At 52.3% G+C, this 23299-nt stretch overlaps 12 protein-coding genes across 21 annotated transcripts; 4 read left to right on the forward strand and 8 right to left on the reverse strand.

Annotated features, from left to right (window-relative positions):
* Window positions 1-131: 131 nt before the first annotated feature.
* H257_12210 lies at window positions 132-876 on the reverse strand. Of its 2 annotated transcripts, XM_009839339.1 has the most exons (3): window positions 513-876; window positions 334-455; window positions 132-279 (listed from the first exon to the last, which is right to left on the reverse strand). In XM_009839339.1, exons 1-3 carry the CDS (start codon window positions 754-756, stop codon window positions 160-162), a joined length of 486 nt encoding a protein of 161 aa, XP_009837641.1. In that variant the 5' UTR covers window positions 757-876; the 3' UTR covers window positions 132-159. The 2 variants fall into 2 exon arrangements, with proteins under 2 accessions (XP_009837641.1, XP_009837642.1); XM_009839340.1 differs by having other exon boundaries at window positions 132-455.
* Window positions 877-1560: 684 nt separating this feature from the next.
* On the reverse strand, window positions 1561-3222 carry H257_12211 (hypothetical protein). The gene is made up of 6 exons (XM_009839341.1): window positions 2552-3222; window positions 2416-2496; window positions 2176-2346; window positions 1904-2103; window positions 1781-1846; window positions 1561-1678 (listed from the first exon to the last, which is right to left on the reverse strand). Exons 1-6 carry the CDS (start codon window positions 3215-3217, stop codon window positions 1618-1620), a joined length of 1245 nt encoding a protein of 414 aa, XP_009837643.1. The 5' UTR covers window positions 3218-3222; the 3' UTR covers window positions 1561-1617.
* A 70-nt stretch (window positions 3223-3292) lies between these two features.
* Window positions 3293-4857, reverse strand: H257_12212 (hypothetical protein). Its single transcript, XM_009839342.1, has one exon. The coding sequence runs from the start codon at window positions 4806-4808 to the stop codon at window positions 3399-3401; it is 1410 nt and encodes a 469-aa protein (XP_009837644.1). The 5' UTR covers window positions 4809-4857; the 3' UTR covers window positions 3293-3398.
* Window positions 4858-5116: 259 nt separating this feature from the next.
* On the reverse strand, window positions 5117-7413 carry H257_12213 (hypothetical protein). 5 transcript variants are annotated; one of them, XM_009839343.1, is made up of 4 exons: window positions 5871-7413; window positions 5736-5804; window positions 5467-5690; window positions 5117-5413 (listed from the first exon to the last, which is right to left on the reverse strand). In XM_009839343.1, exons 1-4 carry the CDS (start codon window positions 7353-7355, stop codon window positions 5224-5226), a joined length of 1968 nt encoding a protein of 655 aa, XP_009837645.1. In that variant the 5' UTR covers window positions 7356-7413; the 3' UTR covers window positions 5117-5223. The 5 variants fall into 5 exon arrangements, with proteins under 5 accessions (XP_009837645.1, XP_009837647.1, XP_009837648.1 ...); XM_009839345.1 differs by having other exon boundaries at window positions 5117-5690; XM_009839346.1 differs by having other exon boundaries at window positions 5467-5804.
* A 319-nt stretch (window positions 7414-7732) lies between these two features.
* On the forward strand, window positions 7733-9370 carry H257_12214 (AGC protein kinase). Its single transcript, XM_009839348.1, has one exon. It carries the CDS (start codon window positions 7837-7839, stop codon window positions 9340-9342), a length of 1506 nt encoding a protein of 501 aa, XP_009837650.1. The 5' UTR covers window positions 7733-7836; the 3' UTR covers window positions 9343-9370.
* A 138-nt stretch (window positions 9371-9508) lies between these two features.
* Window positions 9509-11125, reverse strand: H257_12215 (hypothetical protein; the record flags this gene model as incomplete). Its single annotated transcript, XM_009839349.1, has 3 exons — window positions 9509-10567; window positions 10683-10920; window positions 10977-11125. The coding sequence occupies 3 exons, from the start codon at window positions 11123-11125 to the stop codon at window positions 9509-9511; spliced, it is 1446 nt and encodes a 481-aa protein (XP_009837651.1).
* Window positions 11126-11225: 100 nt separating this feature from the next.
* Window positions 11226-12947, reverse strand: H257_12216 (hypothetical protein; the record flags this gene model as incomplete). The annotated part of the gene is made up of 1 exon (XM_009839350.1): window positions 11226-12947. One exon carries the CDS (start codon window positions 12945-12947, stop codon window positions 11226-11228), a length of 1722 nt encoding a protein of 573 aa, XP_009837652.1.
* A 351-nt stretch (window positions 12948-13298) lies between these two features.
* Window positions 13299-13853, forward strand: H257_12217 (hypothetical protein). The gene has a single exon (XM_009839351.1). It carries the CDS (start codon window positions 13320-13322, stop codon window positions 13821-13823), a length of 504 nt encoding a protein of 167 aa, XP_009837653.1. The 5' UTR covers window positions 13299-13319; the 3' UTR covers window positions 13824-13853.
* Window positions 13854-14374: 521 nt separating this feature from the next.
* H257_12218 (hypothetical protein) lies at window positions 14375-15376 on the forward strand. The gene is made up of 2 exons (XM_009839352.1): window positions 14375-14998; window positions 15048-15376. Exons 1-2 carry the CDS (start codon window positions 14406-14408, stop codon window positions 15286-15288), a joined length of 834 nt encoding a protein of 277 aa, XP_009837654.1. The 5' UTR covers window positions 14375-14405; the 3' UTR covers window positions 15289-15376.
* H257_12219 (hypothetical protein) lies at window positions 14380-18639 on the reverse strand. 4 transcript variants are annotated; one of them, XM_009839354.1, is made up of 5 exons: window positions 18280-18639; window positions 17897-18206; window positions 17593-17691; window positions 17379-17512; window positions 14380-17298 (listed from the first exon to the last, which is right to left on the reverse strand). In XM_009839354.1, the coding sequence occupies exons 3-5, from the start codon at window positions 17609-17611 to the stop codon at window positions 15400-15402; spliced, it is 2052 nt and encodes a 683-aa protein (XP_009837656.1). In that variant the 5' UTR covers window positions 17612-17691; window positions 17897-18206; window positions 18280-18639; the 3' UTR covers window positions 14380-15399. The 4 variants fall into 4 exon arrangements, with proteins under 4 accessions (XP_009837656.1, XP_009837655.1, XP_009837658.1 ...); XM_009839353.1 differs by having other exon boundaries at window positions 17760-18206; XM_009839356.1 differs by having other exon boundaries at window positions 17379-17691.
* A 219-nt stretch (window positions 18640-18858) lies between these two features.
* Window positions 18859-22693, reverse strand: H257_12220 (the record flags this gene model as incomplete). Of its 2 annotated transcripts, XM_009839357.1 has the most annotated exons (17): window positions 18859-19044; window positions 19107-19202; window positions 19280-19362; window positions 19429-19518; window positions 19618-19740; window positions 19822-19944; window positions 19998-20080; window positions 20175-20244; window positions 20342-20474; window positions 20565-20651; window positions 20779-20921; window positions 21017-21308; window positions 21380-21506; window positions 21581-21879; window positions 21955-22027; window positions 22083-22168; window positions 22389-22693. In XM_009839357.1, 17 exons carry the CDS (start codon window positions 22691-22693, stop codon window positions 18984-18986), a joined length of 2274 nt encoding a protein of 757 aa, XP_009837659.1. In that variant the 3' UTR covers window positions 18859-18983. The 2 variants fall into 2 exon arrangements, with proteins under 2 accessions (XP_009837659.1, XP_009837660.1); XM_009839358.1 differs by having other exon boundaries at window positions 18859-19202.
* Window positions 22694-22764: 71 nt separating this feature from the next.
* H257_12221 (hypothetical protein) lies at window positions 22765-23169 on the forward strand (the record flags this gene model as incomplete). The annotated part of the gene is made up of 3 exons (XM_009839359.1): window positions 22765-22963; window positions 23029-23087; window positions 23158-23169. 3 exons carry the CDS (start codon window positions 22765-22767, stop codon window positions 23167-23169), a joined length of 270 nt encoding a protein of 89 aa, XP_009837661.1.
* Between the last annotated feature and the right edge of the window lie 130 nt (window positions 23170-23299).

The following is a 23299-nucleotide window of genomic DNA, read 5'->3' on the forward strand; positions in this document are numbered from 1 at the left end:
CAGCCAAAGTGACATGATAGGCGCTTTGAGGGGACATGTACCATGCTAACCACACGACATGACTACTTCCAACGGTATATAGTATATACAAGTAGTACCAGGTATAGACGACAAGTGAATCAATCAACTACTTTCAATGTGTGTTTGAACGTTGTTAGTTTAATTGTTAATGTCGTCAGTCTTGCTCTCTACAGCGCGGTAGAAGCACGGTTCGTCAGAGAGAGTGTTGCCTAGATCCCGGAAATGGCGATGCACGTTCTTCGTCACGTGAATGGCCTCCTACAAGCAAGATTGCCGTTGAGCTGGCCAACACACCGGGCAATCGAAACCGACCTGAATGTTCTCAATGGAGAACGTAAGGGACTCATTCACAGAGTCCATTCGAATGTGCGGTGCCTCAAACGCATGCTGGCACAAGTTCCAACTGGCGCGTTGGGCTCGTCCATTGGCCGCATCTACAGGGTCATCGTTAACGTATTGATGTCATGCATAGGGTTGTCAATGCAGCAGACGTAGTGCAGCCAAGTGTTGCTCGATCTTAAGCGGCTCGTCGGGCGAGCGATGAGCTCTGGACAGCGATGGAATGTTGGCTGACTTCAACGCCTTGGCGGTCGCTTCCGATGCAGTTTTGTTGAGAAGCTTCGCGTAGTCCCGAAGCATTGTGGGCATCTGGGGTATGGTGGAAATGGGAGGCATGCGCTCCTGTAGTTTCTCCAAGTGTGACTGCACTGCTTTCTCAATCTTTCGGCTGTCCATTGTGGTCGTCGAAATGAATGCCTACGTGCAAGGTTATCTCAAGGTTATCCGGATAGTGCCATATACGTCGGAGTCACTATATTAGGCAGAATTAACTAAAACGTCAGTTAAGAACGAGAAATGCTAATATTCTCATCGTTTGGTCGACCTCTAAGGTCGGATTTGCTTGAAATTGCTCCATTCTGAGGCCTCGCTCTGAAATAATCCATCGGTTGCTCGAAAATAGTCCACTCGGCTGTGAATCCCTTCGGGTACCAGCGCTTGCAGGGCGCGTGGCGTGGATTGTCGCAGTTCGTGTCGCTTTACAGCGCTGTCAGCTACTGTATTCCAGGGGGGACAAGGGCGAATCGTGGGCTTTGTTCGCCATGAAATTATGTTCACGTCATCATATTCTGTGTGCGGAGTCATGAGCGTATACCGTAGTACGACGTTTGAAATCGAAGCCGCACGGCAGGACGTCGTGGAGGCCATCCACACACGTGTAGAACTCGTGCAGCATTTTGGAATACCCACATAACACGACCGCGAGCACGATAAAGATGGCCCACAGCACCGCCACACCGGCCACGTCGAGGTGACCGAAGCCACCGCACCTCCACGTTGCACTGTGCTTCATCGAGCAAAGGACCTAGCCAGTCGACGGCTGATGTGTTGAAAGTGAGCGGGTGCGATCGACGCCTTCCACTGACTGGCGAGACGGCTGTCGTCGGTCAAATTACAGACAGGCAGAGCCATTATCGATTCCCGACACAAACCATGCTGTGAAGTTATCGAATGATACCACAAATAAGCACGAAAAAGTGCGTTATTATTGTATGCCATTCCACTGTTCTTGATAACTTGTTATAGCGGCTACTTTCTTCACGCGGGGAGTCCCCACCGGTCAAGTACGGACGTGAATTCTAACCGATGTACAGTCTCCCTACAAATATAGCCCAGTCATACGGGAAGGTTAACTTCTGGTGCGGCGGCTGTGGAGTTAGTTGCTTGTGAGCCATACAAATAAATAAAGATGAGATCAAACCTGGCAGTGGTTCCATGCGCAATGTTCAAGATGCGATCGATGGCTTCGACTTGTTTGGTAGCAAGTCTACATAGGACATGGTATAGACTCGATAAGAAACCAAGTGCGAACGTTGTGACGTACTGGATGCCAGAATTTTGCACAAACTCGAGAAACTTGTCGTCACGAGCTAGCTCAGCCATCATTACCACCGACGTAGCCGAGTGAGGAGTCTGATCAAACGATGCATTCAATGCCGCCAAGTGGCGGATCACTCCATGTGGGTTAAAGTGTCGCCACCCTCGCCCGACAATGTATCGCTCCGAGCTGGCCGGGCGACTGGTCTAAATTCCATCAAAGCCATCAAATACTTGCAAGTGCCAGCCATATAGTAGAGGAAGGTTGATGCTTATTACCACTGGCTTGACAATCGCAACCTCGTCAAACAAGTGATGCAGCAGCCAAAGTAGGCCAACGGAAAACTCGGACGACAATTCAAATGCTTTGCATACAAAGTGGCCACCACGCTGCAGAACACGACACATGACCAGCGTTTCGCACAGAACCAAGCGATGCATGACATGTTCCTACACCCCGTCGTCGTCATACAGTATATCCTTCGTGTTACGAATATGGCGAGCGCAAGGAGTTATTACTTGGTTTGAGTGGTTTCGAGCATCTTGAAAACCTCCATCGGCCACGACCAAGTTGACGCCGGTTGCATGTCGTCGAAGTACCTACTGATAGCATTGAGGGCAAAAGTACCTAATATTCTCGACGTGATGACGGTACCGACTGCACAAAGTGGTCCATGTTTTTCTGTCGGTACAAGTCCCCCGTATCGTCGGCGCCAAACGAAATAGACACCAAGTCATGCATGGACGGTGGAAGCTGCCAGTCCAAATGCGACGAGCCACGCACGCGAATCGAGATGCCAAAGCCACGTACATGCTCGTAGTTGGCGCGGAAGACAAGGTACTCGGAGAAACCTCCTGGGGCGCCACACAAGTCGACAAAGGACAGGTCGCGCGTTCCAATCGACTTGGTCAAGTGCAAGCGAGCGTCCAACTCGGCCATCTTCATCGCGGATCGGTTGACAAATTTCCATCTCCCCAACGCCTCCCATGGATTGGCCAAGGCGCGGGCCTCTCGGTATGCTCCAGCGGACAAGCGTGCGTCGTGGAGCCTCGTCTTGGCGTCCAAAACGGACTCTAATGCTTCGATCAAGAGCGGGAAGAGGTCGGTTGATGTAGTAGACTCGGTTGACGGTGTTGTCGTCGTGTCAAAGGTTGTCGCCAGTTCGTCCAGGGTCAAGTGTGAGTGTGCCTGAAGGAAGTCTATCTGCTCAGCGACATAATCAACCTTGACGGCTTTGGGTCGGTCCTTGGGAGGCGTCTGGTTGCTTCGCTTTCGCTTACCAAAGCTGGAGAACCCCAGCAATTGCTCCATTGTGTCCATCGTTGTTGGATCTGCTTTTGACATGTGGTTATATTCCTCAAGGATGATTGGTTGAAACCAACCAAGATCGTCATGGTTCCATCAACTCGAATTTTTCATTGGCTTAAAATATGACCACAACAATACATTTAACCAATGATACTTCCTCAAATGGAAACAAATCGGCAATTATATGATATTCCTAAAGAGTCTTGAGGTTGCTGGCCAACCGCGGCAGGACGTAGATCGCGGCCGAGAGGACCAACGGCACCCCAATCATCCACGACGAACTTGTCCATGACGAAGATGCAACCACTGGTTGATTCTCCTTGGACGGCCAGTGGACGGGGAAGCCCATCATGGCCGCCACCTCCACGGCGGCTTCGGTGCCGCTCTCCTGCAACGGCACGGCGTAGACGCAGTACGTGCTCGAGAACCACAGGTTGCCTCGCCCTTGTCGGGCGCGAATCTTCTTGACAAGTTCATGGGACGTCTTGGTGAAGAGAGGGCGGAGAAACTCGGCGCGGTGGAGCACTAGGTCCTCCCGCGGGTCCACGAGCGGGTTCCACGTTTGAAACAGCGACTCGGCGTCCGACTCTTTGGCGTGAAACTTGGCTACCCACAGCGTGACCATGTTCTCTACGATGCCCGGCTTGAGCTTCTGGCCTTGCTTGGCCGTGATGAAGTTGTAGAATGACCAGTCCCGTCGGTCGCGCGGCATGAGGACGGGGTCGCGGTGGATCACGACTTGCGCCGTCTCGTGGGGCACGGCCGCCAGCAGCTCCATCATGGCCTCGTCCGCGTCCTTGAGGAACGATAGCGCGCTGCATGCTTGCGAGGACACGACGATGTGGTCGAATTCCTCGACGTGTTCGAGGCCGTTCGTGATGTACGCGATGCGCGCGGGGCGGTCGTCGGTGGCCTGCCACACGCCAGTGACCTTGGTGTCAACCAAAATCGTCTTGCAAAGTTTGGCGAGTTGCGCCGCGGCCAACGTCGATCCGTGCTTGGTCACGACTTGGTTGACTGCGTTGGACTTGGACAAGTACGTTTTGAGCAGCCCCACGGGGTAGTTGAGGCACGCTTCGTTGGAGCACGTCAGAATCATAGTCATCATGGGAAGGAGGATGCCATAGAGGTATTCGTGGGAGAACTGATGGGTCGTCACGTATTCGCCCAACGTGGTCGTGGGAAGGATGTCGTCCAAGGGCGACAGGAAGAACTGGACGTGATCGTAGATGGCGCGGAACGAAAACTTGCGCAACATGGCGGCAACGTGCCATGGAGAGGGCAGGCGCAACCCGCCGATGCACCACCCCATCGCGTGGCAGTAGAATGCGGCCTCGCCAAAGTCCGAGAATGACATGTCGCCAGGATACGGCACGATCTCGACTCCCGCTTCTTCGTACATGGCGGCGAGGTTCACATAATGCGACGCGCAAAACGACCGCGGTGGGCAGTCGACGTGCTGGTCGCCAACTCTCAGGGTGTGTACCCCCATCCCCAAGGCCTTCTCGGACTCGATGATGGTCACGTCATTCTCAGGGTGTCGACTAAGGAGGTAGGCCGCCGAGAGCCCGGAAATGCCGCCGCCGATCACGGCAACCTTCATCACAAGGCTGGTGGTGGTGGGAAAAGTGACGATGTCGTCGGGTAAACAGTAAGGAGAAAGTGCTTGGCCAATCAAAATGCCAAGAATTTCACCGACTTGGGGGAGAAATGGGAAAAACCATAAAAATGACATCGCAATAACCATAATTAGTGTAATTAGTGTGTCCAATCTTTACTGGAGCGTTTGCGTTTATCATTCGTCGGTGACTGCCATCGATGGCTTGGGGTAACATGACGTTCGCGTACTATCGCAACTACTACGTAGTATAACTAGTACTACGTAGTATACTCTAGGAGCACGATTTACTCTTGTAGTGAAACATGCTATTAACACTAATTAAGTACATCGTGAAGCTTTTTCTGTTTGTCCCCAAACAACAGTTGGGAGTGAAGTTTCCACGGTTTCACCATATATTTCATGGAAGCACAGTGCATTCTGACATTTCCGGTGCGGCGGTTCCGCAGTCTGGTTGGGGTGGTGGATTGGCCTGCAGGGCCGCGACTTTCTTCTTGAGATCGGCCCAGAGTTCGTTGGCCCCATCCACGTTGTACACGCCCACACAGCTCACACGGATCGTTTTTAGCAGCGCTTTCCCTAGCTTTCGCCTACGCATTCAGTCAGTTTTCTAGACGATCACATCGTTGATGATCACGTGTACTTGGACAGGGAAAAGATCACGGGGGTGTTGTGGAGGCGCGCCAAGTCGATGAGCTCCATCACTTTGTCGTCCAGCCCGCCTTCCGCGGCACACTCGTCGATGTTGTACGCTACCATCAGACACACGACCTTGCCGTTCTTAACCCCTCGCTTGACTTCTCGCAAACCAAACACCAGTCGCCGCGTCTTCTTGGCCTTCAACGGGTTCGTCAGCCTCGCTCGTTCCTACACCATCCCATTACGACACGTTGTCACATACAACTCACCGACCTGCAAACTCATTAGCCGACCTAAGAACGCCACCACCAGCCCTTCCACTTCCCCGCCAACGTCCACGCGCTACACACATGTCCATTCCAACTTGTAACCCCCTCAACTGTATATCATCAGGTCGGTAGTTATTACTTGATCCACATATTCCCGAATTGCTTGAGCATTGGGCAACCGTTGTAGGGATGGCAGCTCCGACAAGACTTGGCCGCCTTCGCCTTTTGTTGTGGGAGTTGAAGTGCTTCCACTAGGAGAGCCATCTTGGGCCATCCAAATCGCAGTGATCGATCTGCCGCCGTACGCTTTGCCATGGAAAGCCATCGCGACCTCTTTTGCTTGCTTGGGCGACGCATACAGCAACCGGATACTGCCCGTCGTTCGGTCCATCTCGACGTGCTCCGGCGTGTGTGGTGTGGTGCCAAACGTACTTTGCACTTCACTTTGCACTTCGTCAAACTCATCCGGGTCTTCCAGCTCTGCCATGTCACAGAAGCCATCGACCACCACTTGGCGCTGCAGTTTGCACTTGACTTGGTCGTGCACGTCCACCAACAGACACGATACATGCTGTCCACCGAACGTGACATTGTGCATTGCCGCCACGGCCGCGTTGGCACCCTTGGCGTCCTCGTACTCGATGGAGATGGTGCCGGTCGATCGGTCCAGGGACAACGACAGGATCTGGCCGTGCTTTCCAAATTGAACCGTCACGTCCTCCAACGTGTCGTCGTACTCGTCGTCTTCGTGGACTTCATCCGGATCGACCAAGTGAATCGCTACCACCGTTCGAACCAGGTCGTTCGTGGCAAAGTTGGTGCCTCCTTCCGCGGCTTGATCCGAAGTGGTCGATTCAATTGGTATGTGGTTGTGGAACGCTGCCCACTTTGCTGCCCGATCCTTGAGCACTCGCTTCTTCAGAGTCGACAACTTCTTCTTCTTCGGTCGTTCGTGGTGGACTGGAGGTCCTACCAAGTGTCCATGGGGTGTTGCTACGACTGTCGCATGGAGTGGAGCTGCTGCTGTGCCAAGTGAGACGGCTGCGGGGCGATTGTCTGACGCTGTGGAGTGAACTGCTTTGGGCTGGGAGGCTGACGGGTGGTGGGTATTATGATGGGCAGCAGTGCTGCGCTCCTTGGTCGTGGCAGTGGACGGGGTGTGCTTGGCCGACGCAGGTTTCGAAGACACGAAATCGGCCAGGCTGAAACTGGTAGAAGCTTTGACTTTACTTGGCGGTGGGTGGCTTCGTTTTTGTTTGTTTTTCTTTGAGGTCGTTGCTTGTGATGGTTGTTGTTGTACGGATGTCTGCTGAGAGGATGCTGACGTCGTTGGTGCTGGCGGCGTTGAAGTCAAGGACGGTGGTGGTTTGGCAAGTGGAGGTGTTTCCCATCGCCGTGTCGTCAAAGAAGTGGGAGGCGGTGGCGGCGGTGCCAACGTACTGGCATTTACCTGGCGCCGCAATATTTGATTGGGCTGTCTCGAGCTTACTGGAGCTGTTTCTCGCCAATTCGGTGGGTTCACGACACTCCTCGCCAAAGAGTTTGGCTGGGGCCGAGACGTCTCTGGGGTCCGTGAGTTCTTTTCCCCTGCGGAAGGCCGCGTCATAATCTGCCGCGGTTGCATGCTTGCACGAAGTACTGTAGTTTACTCGGAAAACCGGTTAAACTAACTATTATCCGGATGACTATGTAGACCGACCTTCCCGACTGAAGCAGTCGAAGGATGCAACTTCACACTGTTCTACACACAGCGCGGAAGGTGCACACATGATGCTCCCGATGATGCTGTCAGTTGTTGCCGTGCATGAAGTTGTGCGTGTCGGGGCCTGTTCTGCAGCGTGTTTGTTAGGGGATTCCGGATATATCCGGACGCGACGGTCTGTTTCGGTTGGAGCTAGATATGCCACAACCAATCGGACGTCGCGTTGAGCTGCACGGTCCAATCAGCAACGTCAACGCCACCATCTAAAATAGGCACACCTCGCCATCGCATTTCCAAAGGTTCGACATTCACGGCTATCCAACGTCTCATTTCTAGATCCTCTCTTGTACCCGTCGTCTTGTCCGCATTTGCTGTCATCGTGGCGCATTCTCTTCCATTGAACATGGTGCTGAATGTGTTTCGCAAGACCGAAGCTGACGTGAGCGACGAGGCCAAGGCGTTCATCAACTCGCTACCATCGACCTTCATGAACCTATTCCGCAAGAAGCGCAACTTGATTCCTGTGTGGAGCTCCAGCAAGTACTGCGTCATGATCAAAGCCACGTTCCTGGTTTACTACCGCGCGTCCAAGGAACCACACCAACCTGCAACCAGCACGAATGGCCAGGCGAGTGACGATCGCCATTACAAGTTTATCAACCTCCGCCACTGTCACATCAAAATCGTCGACGACGATAACCTCGGCAATGTGTTTGTGATTACGCCCGAGCAAGGCCGGGGCAGCGTCACGTTTGCTGCTGACAGCGAGAAGGACCGCGCCAAGTTCATCACGCACGCTAACAACGTGCAGCGTGACGTGCCACGTCCGACAGACTTTCAAACGCTAAAGTTGATTGGCAAGGGTCACTATGGGCGTGTGATTCTCGCAAAAGACAACCACAACCAGTTGTTTGCGATCAAGGAAATGAAGGCCGGGCAAGTGAAACACAAAGTCATCCACACTGAACGCATGGTCATGGAGTGGGTGGGCGACCACCCGTTTGTGCTGGGCCTTGACTACGCCTTTTCTAGTGGCCGGTCGTTGTATTTAATCTCCAAGTTCATGCCAGGAGGCGACCTCTTCCTGCACATGCAGAACCACGGCGGATCGTTCCCTGAAGCCGTCGTCAAGTTCTATGCATCGGAAATCGTGGTCGCGCTAGCCCATTTGCACACCATGCACATCTTGCATAGAGACATCAAGCCGGAAAACGTGCTACTGGACGTGGATGGGCATATCAAGCTGGCCGACATGGGCCTGTCGAAACGGTTAGAGTCCAAGCACTCCCGCACCAAGACCATGTGCGGCACGGATGCGTACCTACCGCCCGAGATGGTGAGTCGGACGCTGCAGGGCCATGGCCTGCAAGTCGACATGTGGCAGCTCGGGTGTCTTCTGTATGAGCTTCGGTCGGGATACCCGCCGTTCTACTTGCCCCAATCCAAACAGAAGCACACCCACCAACGCATCTTGTTCCAAAGCCCAAAGTTCACATCCACCATGACGCCCGAGTTTCTGGACTTGCTCACGACGTTGCTCGAGAAAGACCCATCCCGCCGACTCGGTCATTTGAACGGCATCGCCGACGTCAAGGACCACGCGTGGTTCCGCGGCACCAACTGGGACAGTGTACGAAAGAAGGAGCTCGTGCCGCCGATTCTGCCCAAACCCGCGGGCGACGACTGGGTCAACAACTTTGACCCGCAGTTCACGGAGCAGCCACATGCATTGGACGACGAAAAGCTCCACGAGGGGGCGCTGAACTTGGCAAAGGAATTCGCTGGTTTTGACTACGTTCGGCAAACCTTGCGGCCGTCCACCACACCCACCCTGCAGAACCGCGAGCCCGCGATCGATCACTCGTCCACTACGACCCTGGAACCACATATGGTGTCGTTGCAATTATAACTTAATTCATTCGATGAAAAATGGAATACTCTAGACAGTGTTTGACATGTACGAAGGTGCTCCTAGCAAGGTGGTTTCCGCGTTGAAACGAATCACACTGGCGTAACATGGCGCTTAACTAGAATATACTAGTAGACCCCGAATACTAGTTGTTGTAGTGACCTATTCAAGACCGACGGAGATACTGCACCGACAACACGGCTACTAAGCCTACGACTACAACACCTAGCCCAATGTTTTCCCAGTCGATGGTTGGCAACGTTGACGCTGGATGGAAGCTGTCCTTCACGGACGAATATGCTGCAGCGGTTGTCGTCGCCCTTCCAAAGCTCGAGCCAAACTTCAACCTGTACATGGACAATGTGATCACAAACCACGTCTCCCACGACGGCGACAAGTCCATCGCGCGTTCGTAGTACTGCTTGGCGCGGTCTACGTTGACGGGAAGGCCACCGATGCCGAATTCGTTCATAAAGCCCACGTTGTACGCACCCACACTAACGCCGTCCGCGCTGGCGCGGGTGTACCAGTACATTGCCAACTGAACGCTAGACTCAACGCCGCACTTGCCATAGTAATAGCAATCGCCCAACCGCAACGACGCTTCGACTTCGGTCGCCTCGAGCAGGTACGTGGCCGAGTTATTCAGGCCCGCTGCGTCATACAGAAACGCAAGATTGCCCGCGGCCACAGGATACCCATACTCCCGCGCCTCATGATACAGCCAAATCGCGTGGTGGTACTCGTGCTTCAGGTACGCGTCGAAGCCTTGCCGAGCCACTTTGCCCCAGTCCCCCGCCGCACTCGCCGCCCGGAGGTATGTGATGCCGTCGCCCAGATGTCGATCGTCGAACGTTCCGTCCACGTTCAGAGCTACCTTGCCGAGCTCGAAGATCGAGTCGAAATGACCAAATGATCGCGCGGCGTCGCGAAAGTACGCTAGCGCACGCGTCGCATTCGCGGGGGTCCCGTGGCCGGCAAAGTGGCAATACCCCGCGTTGAACAAACTGTCCCCGTCCGTGTGTTGCGCCGCCGCTTGCTCAAAGTACTCGAGGCCCTTTGTCTGGTTCTGGGTGCAGTTTGCCGTGCCGTAAAAGTGGATGTATCCGAGCCCGTTGAGCGCGCGGACGTTGTGGAACGTGGCGGCTTGTTCATACCAGCGAATGGCCGTTTCGTTATCTTGAGCGGTGCCTTCCCCCTTCAAGAGCATGCCACCGGCAGCTGACTAGAAGAAAGAAATCAGGTGTTCCAAACTCACACAAATGTGCTCTGGGTAGGGAAAATTAGGTGGAGGGGAAAGTGTAGGGGTTGGGATTCGATGTGGGACGGCGGGTACGCACCATGCCGTGGGGACTGCCCAGGGTCGCCGCGCGCTCAAAGTACTGAAACGCCAGCGAGTGATCTCGAACACATCCACGGGCCCCCCAATAATGCAAGTCCCCCATCGCGACCATGGCCTCCACGTCCTCATCCTTGTCGGCACGCATCTTTTGAAACTGAATCCACTTGTCGTTGTCGCCTTCTTGGCCTTCGGCCACATTCACGTCGTCTGCGTGAAACAACGAGTTCATTTCGTGTCTACATCACACAAGGATCACTCAACGTCGATCAATATACTGTGGGACTGGCTGTACAGGGGCTGGTTCCCGCGCACATGGTACGCCCGCGACGCTTCGGCGGCAGCGTGGTAGTAGTAAAAGGCAGCTGTTTCAGCATCCATGTCCACACCGTCCCCTTTTTCATACCGACGGCCCAAGATAGTCATGGACGACACATCGCCCATGCTGGCTGCGTAATGATACAACGCCACCGCTTCCCCTGTCCATAAATATTGAGCTAAACCACTACACGTAGTTGAATCAACTACACCTTGGGTGTGGCGGTCAAGAGCATAGATGAGGGCTAGGGGCCTTGGCCGCAGCAGCTTCCCCAGCACGGAGCGCTTGCTTAAAGTACCATGCTGCCAACGTCGCGTTAGGCGTAGTGTCCGTGCCATACAAATAGGCTTCGCCCATTCGCAACAGTTCCGCCAAGGCGGGTTCGTCCAGTGGTTGCATCAGAGATGTCATTGTCTGATCGGACACTGGGATATGCCGCTGATCCCGATGGATGGCACTAAGTTGGCCCGCCACTGTCGCGGACGACAAAAGTCGACCATATTCTTGTCGAAACACCGTTTGGATCTGCGATGTGGTCAGCGCCGCCGCGTACAGCCGCACGTTTTGCATGAATCCACGCACACCGTCCATCCAAGGGTTTCCCCCAACGTACAACCCCCCCGAGTTGGGCAACACGACGGAATGATGGACGTTCATTTCAGTGTCCACTTTGCCATTGATCGCATACACGTACGAGAATGTTTTGTTTCTGTCGTCTTTGCTACCATTCAAAGACACGGCGGAGGTATTGTCGAACGTAAAGCTCAACAGCACCCACTCGTGGAGCGGTAGTTCACTCGTGGTGGTCATCCCAACGTCCATGTTGTCGGGGGTACTCACGCGAAGGATGAGCCGACGGTCGTGGGGCTGCAGCCAAGCCGACGGCGTCCGGTGTTGGTTGTGGCCTGGCCCCTTGTAGAACAGCGTACGATGGCTCCCGGTGGAATCTTGGCTTAAATAGATCCAAAACAGCAAACTCCACGATGGCGTATGGGGGACAGACGTGTCTGGAAGATGCAATGCGTGGGAGCCGTCCAACGCGACGGTTCCACGGACTTGTATGACCGGAGGGGGTGGCCATGACCTCGCTTCGTTTCTTGTGGATTCAACGACATAGATCACTGTAGCAGGCGCGCAATCCGCTGAAATCTCAAGGTGAGACGAATCCAACTCCAATTGAGATGGCGCGTCCGGTATCACTAGCCGCCACGCGTACACCCCAGGCACGGCGATGCGGTAACTGATGCCAGTGGCGCGAAAGTGCCGAGGATGTAGCACTTCAGGGCGCAACTTGACCGCTGGCACTTTGGTGATATTGGCAACCCAAACGTCCGTTGTGATGGTCAAAATTCGAATGCGCAGCACCTTCAACGTTATCCAAGTTCCTTCAAGTTGGTCGCCAATGTCAATGGGAAAATCCAAGATGGCATCGATGTCGTCTTTGGTTGACACTCGGGGCTGGTTCGTCGCAGCTTCAAACTCGACTTCGAGAATATCTCCAGCCATCAAGAGGCCATCTGGACGGTTCGGCACCACCAACGTGGCCACTGTGGGCTCGCACGTTGCCACGTCCAATTCGCACGTGAGTCCTTCCTCTTGATGCGAATCATGCTCGATGGCAATTGCGTCGGGCGTAAACTCTGTGGGCTTTAGCAGCACTTGTGATTCTGCTACAACGAAGTCCGTGCCATCATCGCTAACTCGGACAAGGGCGACGTGGATATCATGTGATCGCGACATGGTTGTCCAAGACACTTCAACGTTGACTGCATCGTAAGGGCACACGGAGCCCGTCTTGGAGACATTCCAGTGAACGTTTTCCAAGAGTGGAGTCAACCTGGCCTGTGTAGAGATGACTAGAAGGCATAGCAGCCATGCCAACGAGGTCATCGTCTTCGTGGTTGGTTGCCTTTGGGTCAAAAATCTGATCGATGTCAAAAGATCCATAAAATTGTGTTCTTATCTGGATGCCGAAACTCTGGTCACCTTGCATTAAATGAATGACCATCTATGTTTAGACAGTACTATCTTAATACTACCTCCAGCCGGATTTAAACCAGCCATAAGCGAAAAAGCTGTATATTTTCAACAATTTTTCAAATTTGGAAAATCCGAAAATATCAGTGTAAACAGTTTAATTCGACGAATCACAGTGGCTTGAATTCATAAAAATATGAGCAATTTTGTGTTGGGCAATATAATTTCAAAATATCATACTCAAATCAAGATAGAATTGTACGGATAAAACTAATTCTATCCGAAAAATCAGAATGATGATCAATATTGAGCGGCAATTCGTTTGTGATTCGCGCGGTTTCCATGAAAGACCTCACATCGGACCAGCGCCGCGCAGTGGTGGACCACCTCCTCTTGCGCGTTGTCCAAAAGCCATGCAAACTTCAACGCGGTGCCATAAAAGACGTGGCCCGCATCTTTGGCCGCAATCGCCACACGATCTCCGAGATTTGGAGGCGTGCAAACGTATCACTTGGCGGCGACCTACCCATGCGTGAAATCGTATGCGAGGACATCTCAAGCCAAAAGAAGGGCAGGGTCGGTCGAAAGCAAAAGTATACCGATCTACCCGCACGTATCCGAGCCGTTCCTGCTGCTCAACGTACAACATTAATGTACGTAGCTCATGCCATTGGTATCCCTCCAAGCACGTTGAAGGACTACTATAAACGTGGACTCTTGTTGAAGTACTTGGACAGCGTCATGCGTGAATTGTCGCTGCAAACTGCCAATGACTTGGAAATGAGTGAGATCTTCACTGCATTGGAAGAGCTTGTGATCAGTTGCGAGGATGAGGAAGGAGTGTAGGTTTTGCATAAAAAATTAATTATATATGAGTTTCATTATGACCTGTCACTATTTTAATTAAACAACACTGTTTTTAATATTATACCGCTATTTGTATTGAATTGTATAATTATTTAATATATTATGGGGGTCTCTCGTGTGGCGGGTTTATTTCCGACTTTTACAAAATTCGAAATGGCAGGTTTAAATCCGGCTGGAGGTAGTAGTATACAGTTCTCTCAATAAAACGTTTTCGAACAACGTTATCAAATAAATTTACCTCATTCATCTAAAACGGCACTGTAAATTCGACAGTGGTTAAGGCACACGTCACTGTCAGTACAAACGTGGAAGAGTTGCAAATCCACCAAGTCATATATCCATTGAGCTACCTGGTACTGTACTGTATATACTCCAATTAGTGTTGATTTATGATGATAAGCTTACATGTACTACATAGTATTAATAGCTCTAGGGAGGCAAGAATTGGAAGTCACGAGCGAGACTTGATTGGTTTGATTCTCGAACATATGTGCAAAGTGTCGTTTCACCGAAAGGTCACTGAATTTTCACTTTTCCACAACCTGCGCCACACCTACCGCCATGGGCAACTCGAACAGTCGAAAGCAGAACAGCCACCTCATTCGACTGGTTGCCAAAAATGAAGTCGACCTGTACTTGGACGATTTGGCCGAGTACTCGTTTGGGATCGCCGATGGCTTTGAGGTCCAGCACTACATGCCGCCGCAATTTCCCCTCCTGCCCCTCATCACGAAACCGCGGCTGCAGTTGTGCTTGAAGACATGGGAAGTCGTGCAATCCGCGAGCACGGACAAGATGAAGCAGTATGGCAAGCCAGGCATCATCCTTTTCTACGACGAGTTCTTTTACCGGCTTATCGAGCGAGACGCTACGTTCAGCCAGGTGTTTGTGAACGTGAAGGAGCGCGGCGAAGTGCTCATCAAGGCCCTATCGTTCATCCTGAGCATGCGCGCGGACGATCCCGCCGACGTGACCAACATGCAGAACCGGTGCCGGTTCCTCGGCCACAAGCATCGGACATACGCTCGAGTCCGACCGCACCATTTCGCGGCGTACACCATGACATGCATCGAGGTGATCATGTATTGGTTGGGGGACGACGCGTCGCCCCTGGTGGGCGATGCCTGGAGCAACGTCGTGGGGTTTGTGTTGAGGTACGATTCGTTGCGTACAACATTTCTCGCCAACGTCAACTTGCCCTAGGTATCTGTTGGAGCCGTACTTGTATGGCCGGACGGACCCGTATGAACTGTATCAAAACACGACAATTGCTGCGGTGCGGGAAATTCAGGAAAGCTCGGCGCAAGCCATGTCCTCGCAACAAATGCAACCGAGTTCTAGCTCGCGGTCAATCAGCTCCGACCGCGGAGGAGTAGGGGGGCCCCACAGAGTGGAACGCCGAATCAGCGGCAACCCCAACAACACCAATTTGACCAAGACGTAGCGGCCTCTTTTGCATTGAAATAAATAACATATTTCCTACGTAATCTGGGAATAATACACGAGGGAAATAAACACCACTGGTGGAGGTAACGTTAGCTGTTTTTTGTTGCTGTTATCTGGGCGGTGCCCGCACGGATTCTCGCGCGGATCGCTTGATACTAAACGTGGACCGGATGCTTTCCATGACGGACGGGCCCTCTGAAAATTGGCGCACTTCCAATGGATGGGTCCGCATGAACTCGATGAGCTCCAATAAATACTCGAGCGGGTCGCCCTCCTGCAGCGTCCGTAGCCACACATCAAAGATAGGGAACCGTGTGACGATGCGCATAACTTGACGCATGGCGCGCTTGCTGTGGTCGCTCAGCTCGACGATGGCCTTTTGCTGGGGAAAGCCATCTTGCACGACCGTCGCTATGTTGATCTGGAGGGACTTCTTTAGATCGTGGCGTTTCTTCATGATTTGGTACTGCACCGGTCGAATCAAGTTGGACGTGTGTGTTTCGACGAGAAACTTGGTAGCCATATCGAGGGAAAACTTGGTGCGCGACCGCGTGAACGAGTTGTCGGCGGGCTGGACGCTGGTTTGGGAGATCAACGATGACATCTTTGACACGCGGATAAACGACAATGAAGGCGGCATCACCCCCACGGTGGTAGTGGTTTCCGGTAGGATGCTGGGCCGTTGATGCGAGAGCTTTTGTTTGGTGGGCTGGTGACTAAAACTGCGACGGAGATGCACCAGGAAATTCTCGCAGCAAAAATGCACGTTGAGTAAAATGTTGTCGACGAGAAACACCGTCGACGGCTGCACGTCAGCCAACGATTGCACACGCCACAGATTCGACACAAACCCATCGCCAATGTACGACGCGGGGTTCTCCGGGGCCGATTCAATCCATGAGATAGCATCGAGGATGATGCGGAGAAGGGCGTCGACTAGCGCGGTGTCCTTGGCATGCATGCGCACAAACTGCGACAAGTGGAGCAAGTTGAACTCGTCTGCTACGTCCGTCGCAGCGGTGGCATACGCGCGGACCATGTGGGTTTTGAAATGACTGGCTAGGGTCGTCGCTGCCGATAATGCCAACATGCGATCATCACACGCCAAGAGCGTACACAGGACGTACACCATTGTGGGTGGAGTGAACTGCACCGCTCGATTCGTGTACATGTGGTGGATGGTCCGGCACACGACTTGTCTGGCCTTGGGGTACGGGCACCGCACCACGTCGGACATGACCACAATGGCTTTTCGGCACGCCGCCACCAGATCCGGATCCACGCTGCACAATTTGTGGTCGTCGTGGGGGCTCAGGGGGTGCATGGTGCTGTTCACGAGGGCGGCAAGGGTCGGTCCGCAGCCACTTTTGATCGTTTGAATGTGCTCTAGTATCGTGGCGGGGATGGCGCTGTTAGCTCGGTTGGCTCGGTTGGCTTTGATGCCCATTGACGTCGGCCCCGTAATAGAGGAGGCCGGTGTCGACTCGAACAGACCAAAGGGGAAGCTAAACGAAGCATCATCCCCTTCGGTCGTCACATTTGCGAGCGTAAAGTTTTTCGCCCACAACAGCCAAATGGATCGGCTCGTGTACGCGGCGACCATGCCGCCTTCGCCTGCCGTCAAAGACAGATTCGCCTTGAGCAAATTGACCAGGTGCAGTTTGTAGTCCACCGTCCATTCCGTCTGGTCCTCCAATGTCATGGCGACGGCCCCCACGGCGCGCACGCGGTCCCGAGCATGCATAAGCGAGGCTTCGATGGACAAGTTGGGGATTTGAAACAACTGCGCGCGGAGCTTGTTGACGTGCCACACCGCACACCCAAAGCAGGGGTAGACTCCAATGAATACGTAGTTGACGATGGTCGTCACGTCGTCGTCGTGGTGTAGTTGCATGGGGGCGTGAAGTTTGTGGTGAATCGACAGCACCAAGAGGTGGATCGAGAAATAGCAAGAAGTAGCAAACGACAACGACCGCAAGTTGTTGGGAAGCATGCCCACGCCGAGGCACTACCGGACATTGTAATAACGAACTGATAAAATATACGCCAGAAGACAAGCGGGGGGAAGGGAGCGAGAGGTATAGGTACCGGTTGATGCGAATAGTTATACCAAAGCAACAGCGAAAACAACCCAAAGTTGGCCACGCTTGCGGTCAACATGATGTTGTATCCGTCGAAGTACAAGTATAGCTTTTGCACGGTGATAAACATCAAGCAGCACGCTACAACAGAGTAGTAAGAATCAGTGGCAACTTACGAGATTTCAGCCAGGTTTGACCCATTTCAAGGACTTTCGTTGCACCTGTGCGGCAATACGTCATGAGCGAATAGTACGACTGTTGGAACCGGAATTGCACCGCGTACACTTGGTCGCTCAAGTGCTTTTTGTACAGCAATGTGCCTACATAACACAAAACGATGAGTCTAGCGCTTTGCCCAGCAATTCCAGCTCGACGGCCAGCAACGTACGCCACAACACGGTCGTGAACGCCACCACCGCGACGCTATAAGTCAACCAGAACCGATCTTCGCGAGAACAATCGAGCCATGGCAAGGACTCCATGCCGTTTGCACATGCCCCAAAGTCCAGTAACACGTATACGTACGTTGTAAAGAATGTGTCGTACAGCAGCGGACGAAACACCTTCTTCATCGCGCCTTTGAATGCGTGGTGGCCGTACAGGTCCAATAGCAGCAATGTGGTAAACCCCCCCAGTTTGCCCAACTGCAAAACCAAGTACAAACCCGTGAGTTGGAGATGCGACGCATTTGGCACATCGAAGACCAAGTTCAACGGCAGGAAACTAAAGTTGCCGAGCTCGATGACCATGGACAGCAGGATAAGACTCCGACGTGGATCGTTGACCGTGCGGCCCAGTACTTGCTTCTTTTGCCTGGCTACCACCACCCCCAACGCTACGCAAACGACACGCGTGTCTGTTCACTAACGACGGCCAACTACCACCACATATATACTAGTAGTTAGTACCTTGGGTGGGGATGTCGTGCAGGTCGTCGACGCTGGTGAGGAGCTCGCGGCGGAGACTTGTGTACCATGAAAACACCCCCGCCAACACAAAAAAGATGGCCCACAGTGTCAGCGGCAGCGCAATGTCCAAGCGCTGCTGGCCGCAACAACGCCACGTGATGGTGTGGTGGGAGTCGCACGATCGTCGCCAGTCGGACGCGTTGGACGAGTTGACTCCGAGTGCGTCGTTGAATACTGCCAAACAGGTGGGGGAACACGTCGCCCCAGGTATTGAGCAGTCGGTGTAGTCCTCGAGCATGCCTCCGCCAAGACGCGGCGGAACGGCCAGCTCAGCTAGTCACGGGTATTTGTAGCTGTCGATGCCACTATTAATTTAGCGAAAGCGAAACGCCCTATGACCTGTAACCATTGTCGCAAGGTCCAAAATAGACTTGAAAGGAGGATAGACATGGTGGTGAAATTCGAGCCACAATGTAGGTATGGTTGACAGTGAGACAAACTACTACTACACACTATCGTTACCTGCAAATTTACATTATGTAGCTAGCATGCATGCTAAAAGCGTTGCTGTGTATGTACTGTACTAGTATTGGATTATTTTCGTAGGTATTCCTTTAAAACGAGCGAAACAGCATGATGTCTGACATGATGTGCTATTCGGCAACTCGATTTCTCGTCGTGACAGAGTGATGTAACTCATGCGCCTACTCGTCGGCCGTAGCATCGTCGGCGGCGGCGGTCCCATCCGCCTTGGCTTTCATGAGCCTACAATTCAAAAATGAAGGTACTGTACTACAGTAGTTGACAATATATTTAAGCGATGTGACCTTCGCTTGTTGGCTTTTTGCAAGTCATAGCCAGACACTGTTTCAATGCGGTATCGCTCAGGTGGCGCCTTGAGCAGTTGTTTGCGTTGACGCATGCTATTTGAATGAGTTGTTAGCGAAATCCAGACTTTCCCATCCATGTTCTTTTTAGAAAGATATATATTATATATAACCTGGCTTTCTTGAGGTTGAGCATCCACGCAGGCACGTCGCACCCAGATAACTTCATCACGTTGGCAATCGTGCGCAAATGCACCTATGAATACACCATCGCACGAATCAAATGAATGCTAACTCACACGACCAAAGTTGACACAAGTACCATGTCGTTTTCCGTAAACAGCGTCACGGCCTCGCCTTGTCGGCCATTGCGCCCAGTGCGACCAATGCGATGGATGTAGCTCACCGCACTCTAATCCAAGTCATGGTCAGTCCCTGTATGCATCGAACCTAGTACTAGTACAAGTAGTACTAGTAGTAGTAGGAAGTAGCAGCGGTTTTCTATTCCAACCTGGGGAAAATCGTAGTTGATAACCATGTTGACCCCCTTGAAATCGATCCCTCGACTCATCAAGTCGGTACAAATGAGCACCCACACCGTGCCCGTGCGAAAGTCCTTGATCACTTTGTCTCGCTATACATTCGTTAGTTCATCCATATATATATTATATATATATATGACAACATATATATATATATATATATAAATATTTACTTGTTCCTTGGTACGGTCGGCATGGATGGCTCCAACGTTGATGCCGTCATATACCAGTTCCTGATACAACTGCTTGGCGCGATCCTTGTTTTGGACAAACAGCAGTACTGGCAATTTCAACCCCTAACCTCAACATAAGACCCTGTGGTGGTGGTTAGTAGGTGCATGAATAGTACCTCTTGAATCAACTGTTTCATCGCAACTAGTTTGCCTTCTTCTTTGCCCACAAACATGAGTTTTTGATTGATCGTCGTGGCCCCTACCACACAAATACACACAAATCAATGAATTCTATATTACTTCGAAGTAATATTTTCAAAATCAGTGTTAGGACTACTTAACATTGCACGTACCTGCATTCTTGGTCCCAATTGAAATCTTGATCGGGTCTTTCAAGACGGACTGCGCCATTTCCTCGACGCCCTAAATAATATCCACCAATGTATATTGAGCAAAACCAAGTCTTTTTCAGGTCGGAATGATATATATTAATATATATATTGGACGGGATTGTACGAACCTGCAACATGGTGGCGCTGAACATCATGCGCTGCATCTTGGGGTTCGTACACGCTGCAAACACGTCGTCAATTTGCTCCACAAAGCCCATGTCGAACAAACGATCTGCTTCGTCCAAACAAATCATCTCGACCCTACAAAATAATAATAAGTATATTACGCCATCGCAGAAATAAATCAGCTATCCCATCGTGATATACATATATATATATATATTTACGTACGAGTCGAGCTTGACGTTGTCGTTCGTAATGAGATGCACCAAGCGCAATGGGGTGGCAATCACGACGTCATAGTTGACCGTGCACGTCCTATTATCGTAATAACAAATATTAGTACTGAATCATGCATGGACAATATACACTTATTTTAAATAAAATGCATTTTGCGGGCATATATATATATATTTATTTATATATAATGAATCGGAGTACGAACTTGGAATGGGATGTAATGGTAGCAGCGCTGGCTTTGGACAAGAGCACAATGTGAAACTTGCGGCCCAGTGCCAACCGTTGAAATTCGCCGTGGATTTGCACGGCAAGTTCCCGTGTCGGGACCAGCACAATCGATCGAATGCCCTGTACGAATATAATATAATATTATTTCCAGCATCGTTCAAACATATTTTTTGACGACGAAAGTACATTGCAGGCATGGATGGATGGATGGATACCTTCAAGTCGGGCGCGCCCAGGTTGAGCAGCATGGGGATGGCAAAGGCAGCCGTCTTCCCCGACCCCGTAGGGGCAATCCCCAGCACATCTCGCTGTTTGAGGATGGACGGAATCGACTGCATCTGAATCGGCGTCGGGTTCTTGTATTGAGAATCTTCTATGTTCCGCAACAGCACCGTTTTGAGCGCCGTGGCGGTGGTTCTCATCTGCGCAAACTCCAAAATTGGATCGGGCACCACCGTGCCTTCCACGGTGATGTTGAGTCGGCGACGCAGTGCCTTGATGTCGTCGCTACAAGTAGATAGCACGTAAAAAACTTATATATCAACCACGTTTGAGATGACAAGTAAACAAGGACATACGCATGGGAGACCGCTTTGGGCTCGTGGGGGGTGGTGGCGGAGGTTTCTGTGGACGTTGGTTTACCAAAAACCGTCATATCATCGGTATCGTTGTCGTCGTCGTCGTCGTCGCTGTCGCCACTCAAATCTAATTCCGGATGCACACACATATATATCGTTCCTTCGTTGTGGTGTCATGTGTTCGTGGTTGTCCAGGTGTACCCTGAGACGCCGTGCGTTGTGTGCGTTTCTTTCTGTGCTTTTTCTTGGATTTGGGACTGGTGGTAACGGTACTGGTCGTTGGGACAAGCAACTGGGACACTGCCTTGCGATCTTGGTCCGACACGACAGCTTCTGCCAACGCATCTTCGCTCAACTTTCGCTTTCGGCGCTGCTTGCTGCCTTCCTTTTGGACGGGGGCGACTTCACCTGCCCCAGCCCACAGCGGCACGTCCATGCTGGCCGACCGGTCCTTGCGAGGTGGTGGCGCGGCTACCTTCTTGGTTGCGATAGGCGTTTTTCTAATGTTTGTGTGGTTTGACGTAGCGAATTTGTTAGCACTCTTGTTTCTTCCAAGCACGGCCATGCGTACGTACTTGTCAAACCCAAAAAAGTCGACGGCGCCAATGTTGGTGTTGGTGACACCTGTGCCAGTGGGGCCATTCTTGTCTACGATGAGAGGTGGTTAACGTCTCTGACAAGAACACATGAAGGACTTGCTCACTTTTGAACAACTTGATGTCCTTCTCAAAGCGCTTCGAGTTGAACGACGCGCCGACTTGGAGGCTGCGGAACGCGTCCATGATCAACCTTGCACTCGAACAATAACCCCTTTGGTTGGCTCAAACCAGTGGACATCTCTGATTGGCTCAAATAATGAGTCTCCTAATATCTCACCACATGCCGGATGGTGAGAGTGCGAAAGGTCGCCAATAAGACAGTTTTATTTATTGACTGTGAGTTGGTCTCAAGGGGTGTGCGTTATTGTTATCGACGACTCGAAGGGATGGCTTTCATACAACCGAGCGACGGAAACACGCAGCCCCACGTGTTGGCTTTGATCATTTGGCACCGCCCGTCTTCAGGGGCTGTGCAGTATCGTCCAGAACAGTTGGACGCGCCAACGTCGCCGTAAAGGGGACATTCCATGCCCCTTGGGAACATGCCACTACCGGTGCAAGCCACCCCACGGCATGTCGGGATCATGTAAATCGACTCATTGCAAATGCTAGCATACGTTCCGATCGACTCAGCTGGGTCATAGGGTGTGGTTTCTGGTGTCGCCTGCCGAGGTCGAGATGTGTCAGGTGGTTCGTTTGTTGGTGGGGTATTCATTGGTGTTGGCGTGGACGGGGGAAGCTCAGTGGGTGATGGCTCGTTAGTTGGTGGAGCTGTAGTGGGCTCTGATGTGGGCGGCTCAGTGGGTAATGTCTCGTCAGTTGGTGGAGCTGTTGTGGGCTCTGACGTCGGCGGCTCAGTGGGTGATGGCTCGTCAGTTGGTGGAGCTGTTGTGGGCTCTGATGTGGGCGGCTCAGTGGGTAATGTCTCGTCAGTTGGTGGAGCTGTTGTGGGCTCTGACGTCGGCGGCTCAGTGGGTGATGGCTCGTTAGTTGGTGGAGCGGTTGTGGGCTCTGATGTGGGCGGCTCAGTCGATGTTGGCTCGTTAGTAGGCAAGGCAGTCGTGGGCACTGACGAAGGTGGTATGGTTGGTTCGTCTGTTGTTGGGAAAGTAGGGGAAGCTGAACTTGATGAGCTTGTTGAATTGGTGGAATCCGTGGTTGACGTTGAATTCTCCTTAGGAGGAGTTGTAGGCGTAGTAGTCGGGGACCACGTGGGCGATGGGGGTGTCGCGTTCGAGCTATTCCACAAGGCTGGGTCTATGGTAGTTGGTAAAACAATGTATGGGCCGAGCGTGGGTGCGCTTGTGGTGTCATTTGGCTG

Source organism: Aphanomyces astaci (genome assembly GCF_000520075.1).
Source record: "Aphanomyces astaci strain APO3 unplaced genomic scaffold supercont1.39, whole genome shotgun sequence".
Taxonomy (NCBI): domain Eukaryota; phylum Oomycota; class Saprolegniomycetes; order Saprolegniales; family Verrucalvaceae; genus Aphanomyces; species Aphanomyces astaci.

Excerpts from the sequence above, each read along its gene's own strand:
- H257_12219 (XM_009839353.1), bottom strand. The coding sequence starts at position 18,577 with ATGCTCGAGGACTACACCGACTGCTCAATACCTGGGGCGACGTGTTCC. Across the intron at positions 18,207-18,279 it reads GCACGACATCCCCACCCAAG|CGTTGGGGGTGGTGGTAGCC; the intron begins GTACTAACTACT and ends TCGTTTGCGTAG. Across the intron at positions 17,299-17,378 it reads ATAACTATTCGCATCAACCG|TGCCTCGGCGTGGGCATGCT; the intron begins GTACCTATACCT and ends AATGTCCGGTAG.
- H257_12214 (XM_009839348.1), top strand. The coding sequence starts at position 7,837 with ATGGTGCTGAATGTGTTTCGCAAGACCGAAGCTGACGTGAGCGACGAG.
- H257_12212 (XM_009839342.1), bottom strand. The coding sequence starts at position 4,808 with ATGAAGGTTGCCGTGATCGGCGGCGGCATTTCCGGGCTCTCGGCGGCC.
- H257_12217 (XM_009839351.1), top strand. The coding sequence starts at position 13,320 with ATGAAAGACCTCACATCGGACCAGCGCCGCGCAGTGGTGGACCACCTC.
- H257_12213 (XM_009839343.1), bottom strand. The coding sequence starts at position 7,355 with ATGCAACCGCGGCAGATTATGACGCGGCCTTCCGCAGGGGAAAAGAAC. Across the intron at positions 5,805-5,870 it reads TTCGGGAATATGTGGATCAA|CGCGTGGACGTTGGCGGGGA; the intron begins GTAATAACTACC and ends ACATGTGTGTAG. Across the intron at positions 5,691-5,735 it reads GTCGGCTAATGAGTTTGCAG|GAACGAGCGAGGCTGACGAA; the intron begins GTCGGTGAGTTG and ends GGGATGGTGTAG.
- H257_12218 (XM_009839352.1), top strand. The coding sequence starts at position 14,406 with ATGGGCAACTCGAACAGTCGAAAGCAGAACAGCCACCTCATTCGACTG. Across the intron at positions 14,999-15,047 it reads GTCGTGGGGTTTGTGTTGAG|GTATCTGTTGGAGCCGTACT; the intron begins GTACGATTCGTT and ends AACTTGCCCTAG.
- H257_12211 (XM_009839341.1), bottom strand. The coding sequence starts at position 3,217 with ATGGACACAATGGAGCAATTGCTGGGGTTCTCCAGCTTTGGTAAGCGA. Across the intron at positions 2,104-2,175 it reads TTGCGATTGTCAAGCCAGTG|ACCAGTCGCCCGGCCAGCTC; the intron begins GTAATAAGCATC and ends GATGGAATTTAG. Across the intron at positions 1,847-1,903 it reads GTGCAAAATTCTGGCATCCA|ACTTGCTACCAAACAAGTCG; the intron begins GTACGTCACAAC and ends TGTCCTATGTAG.
- H257_12210 (XM_009839339.1), bottom strand. The coding sequence starts at position 756 with ATGGACAGCCGAAAGATTGAGAAAGCAGTGCAGTCACACTTGGAGAAA. Across the intron at positions 456-512 it reads GCAACACTTGGCTGCACTAC|ATGCGGCCAATGGACGAGCC; the intron begins GTCTGCTGCATT and ends ATGACCCTGTAG. Across the intron at positions 280-333 it reads TCTCCATTGAGAACATTCAG|GAGGCCATTCACGTGACGAA; the intron begins GTCGGTTTCGAT and ends TCTTGCTTGTAG.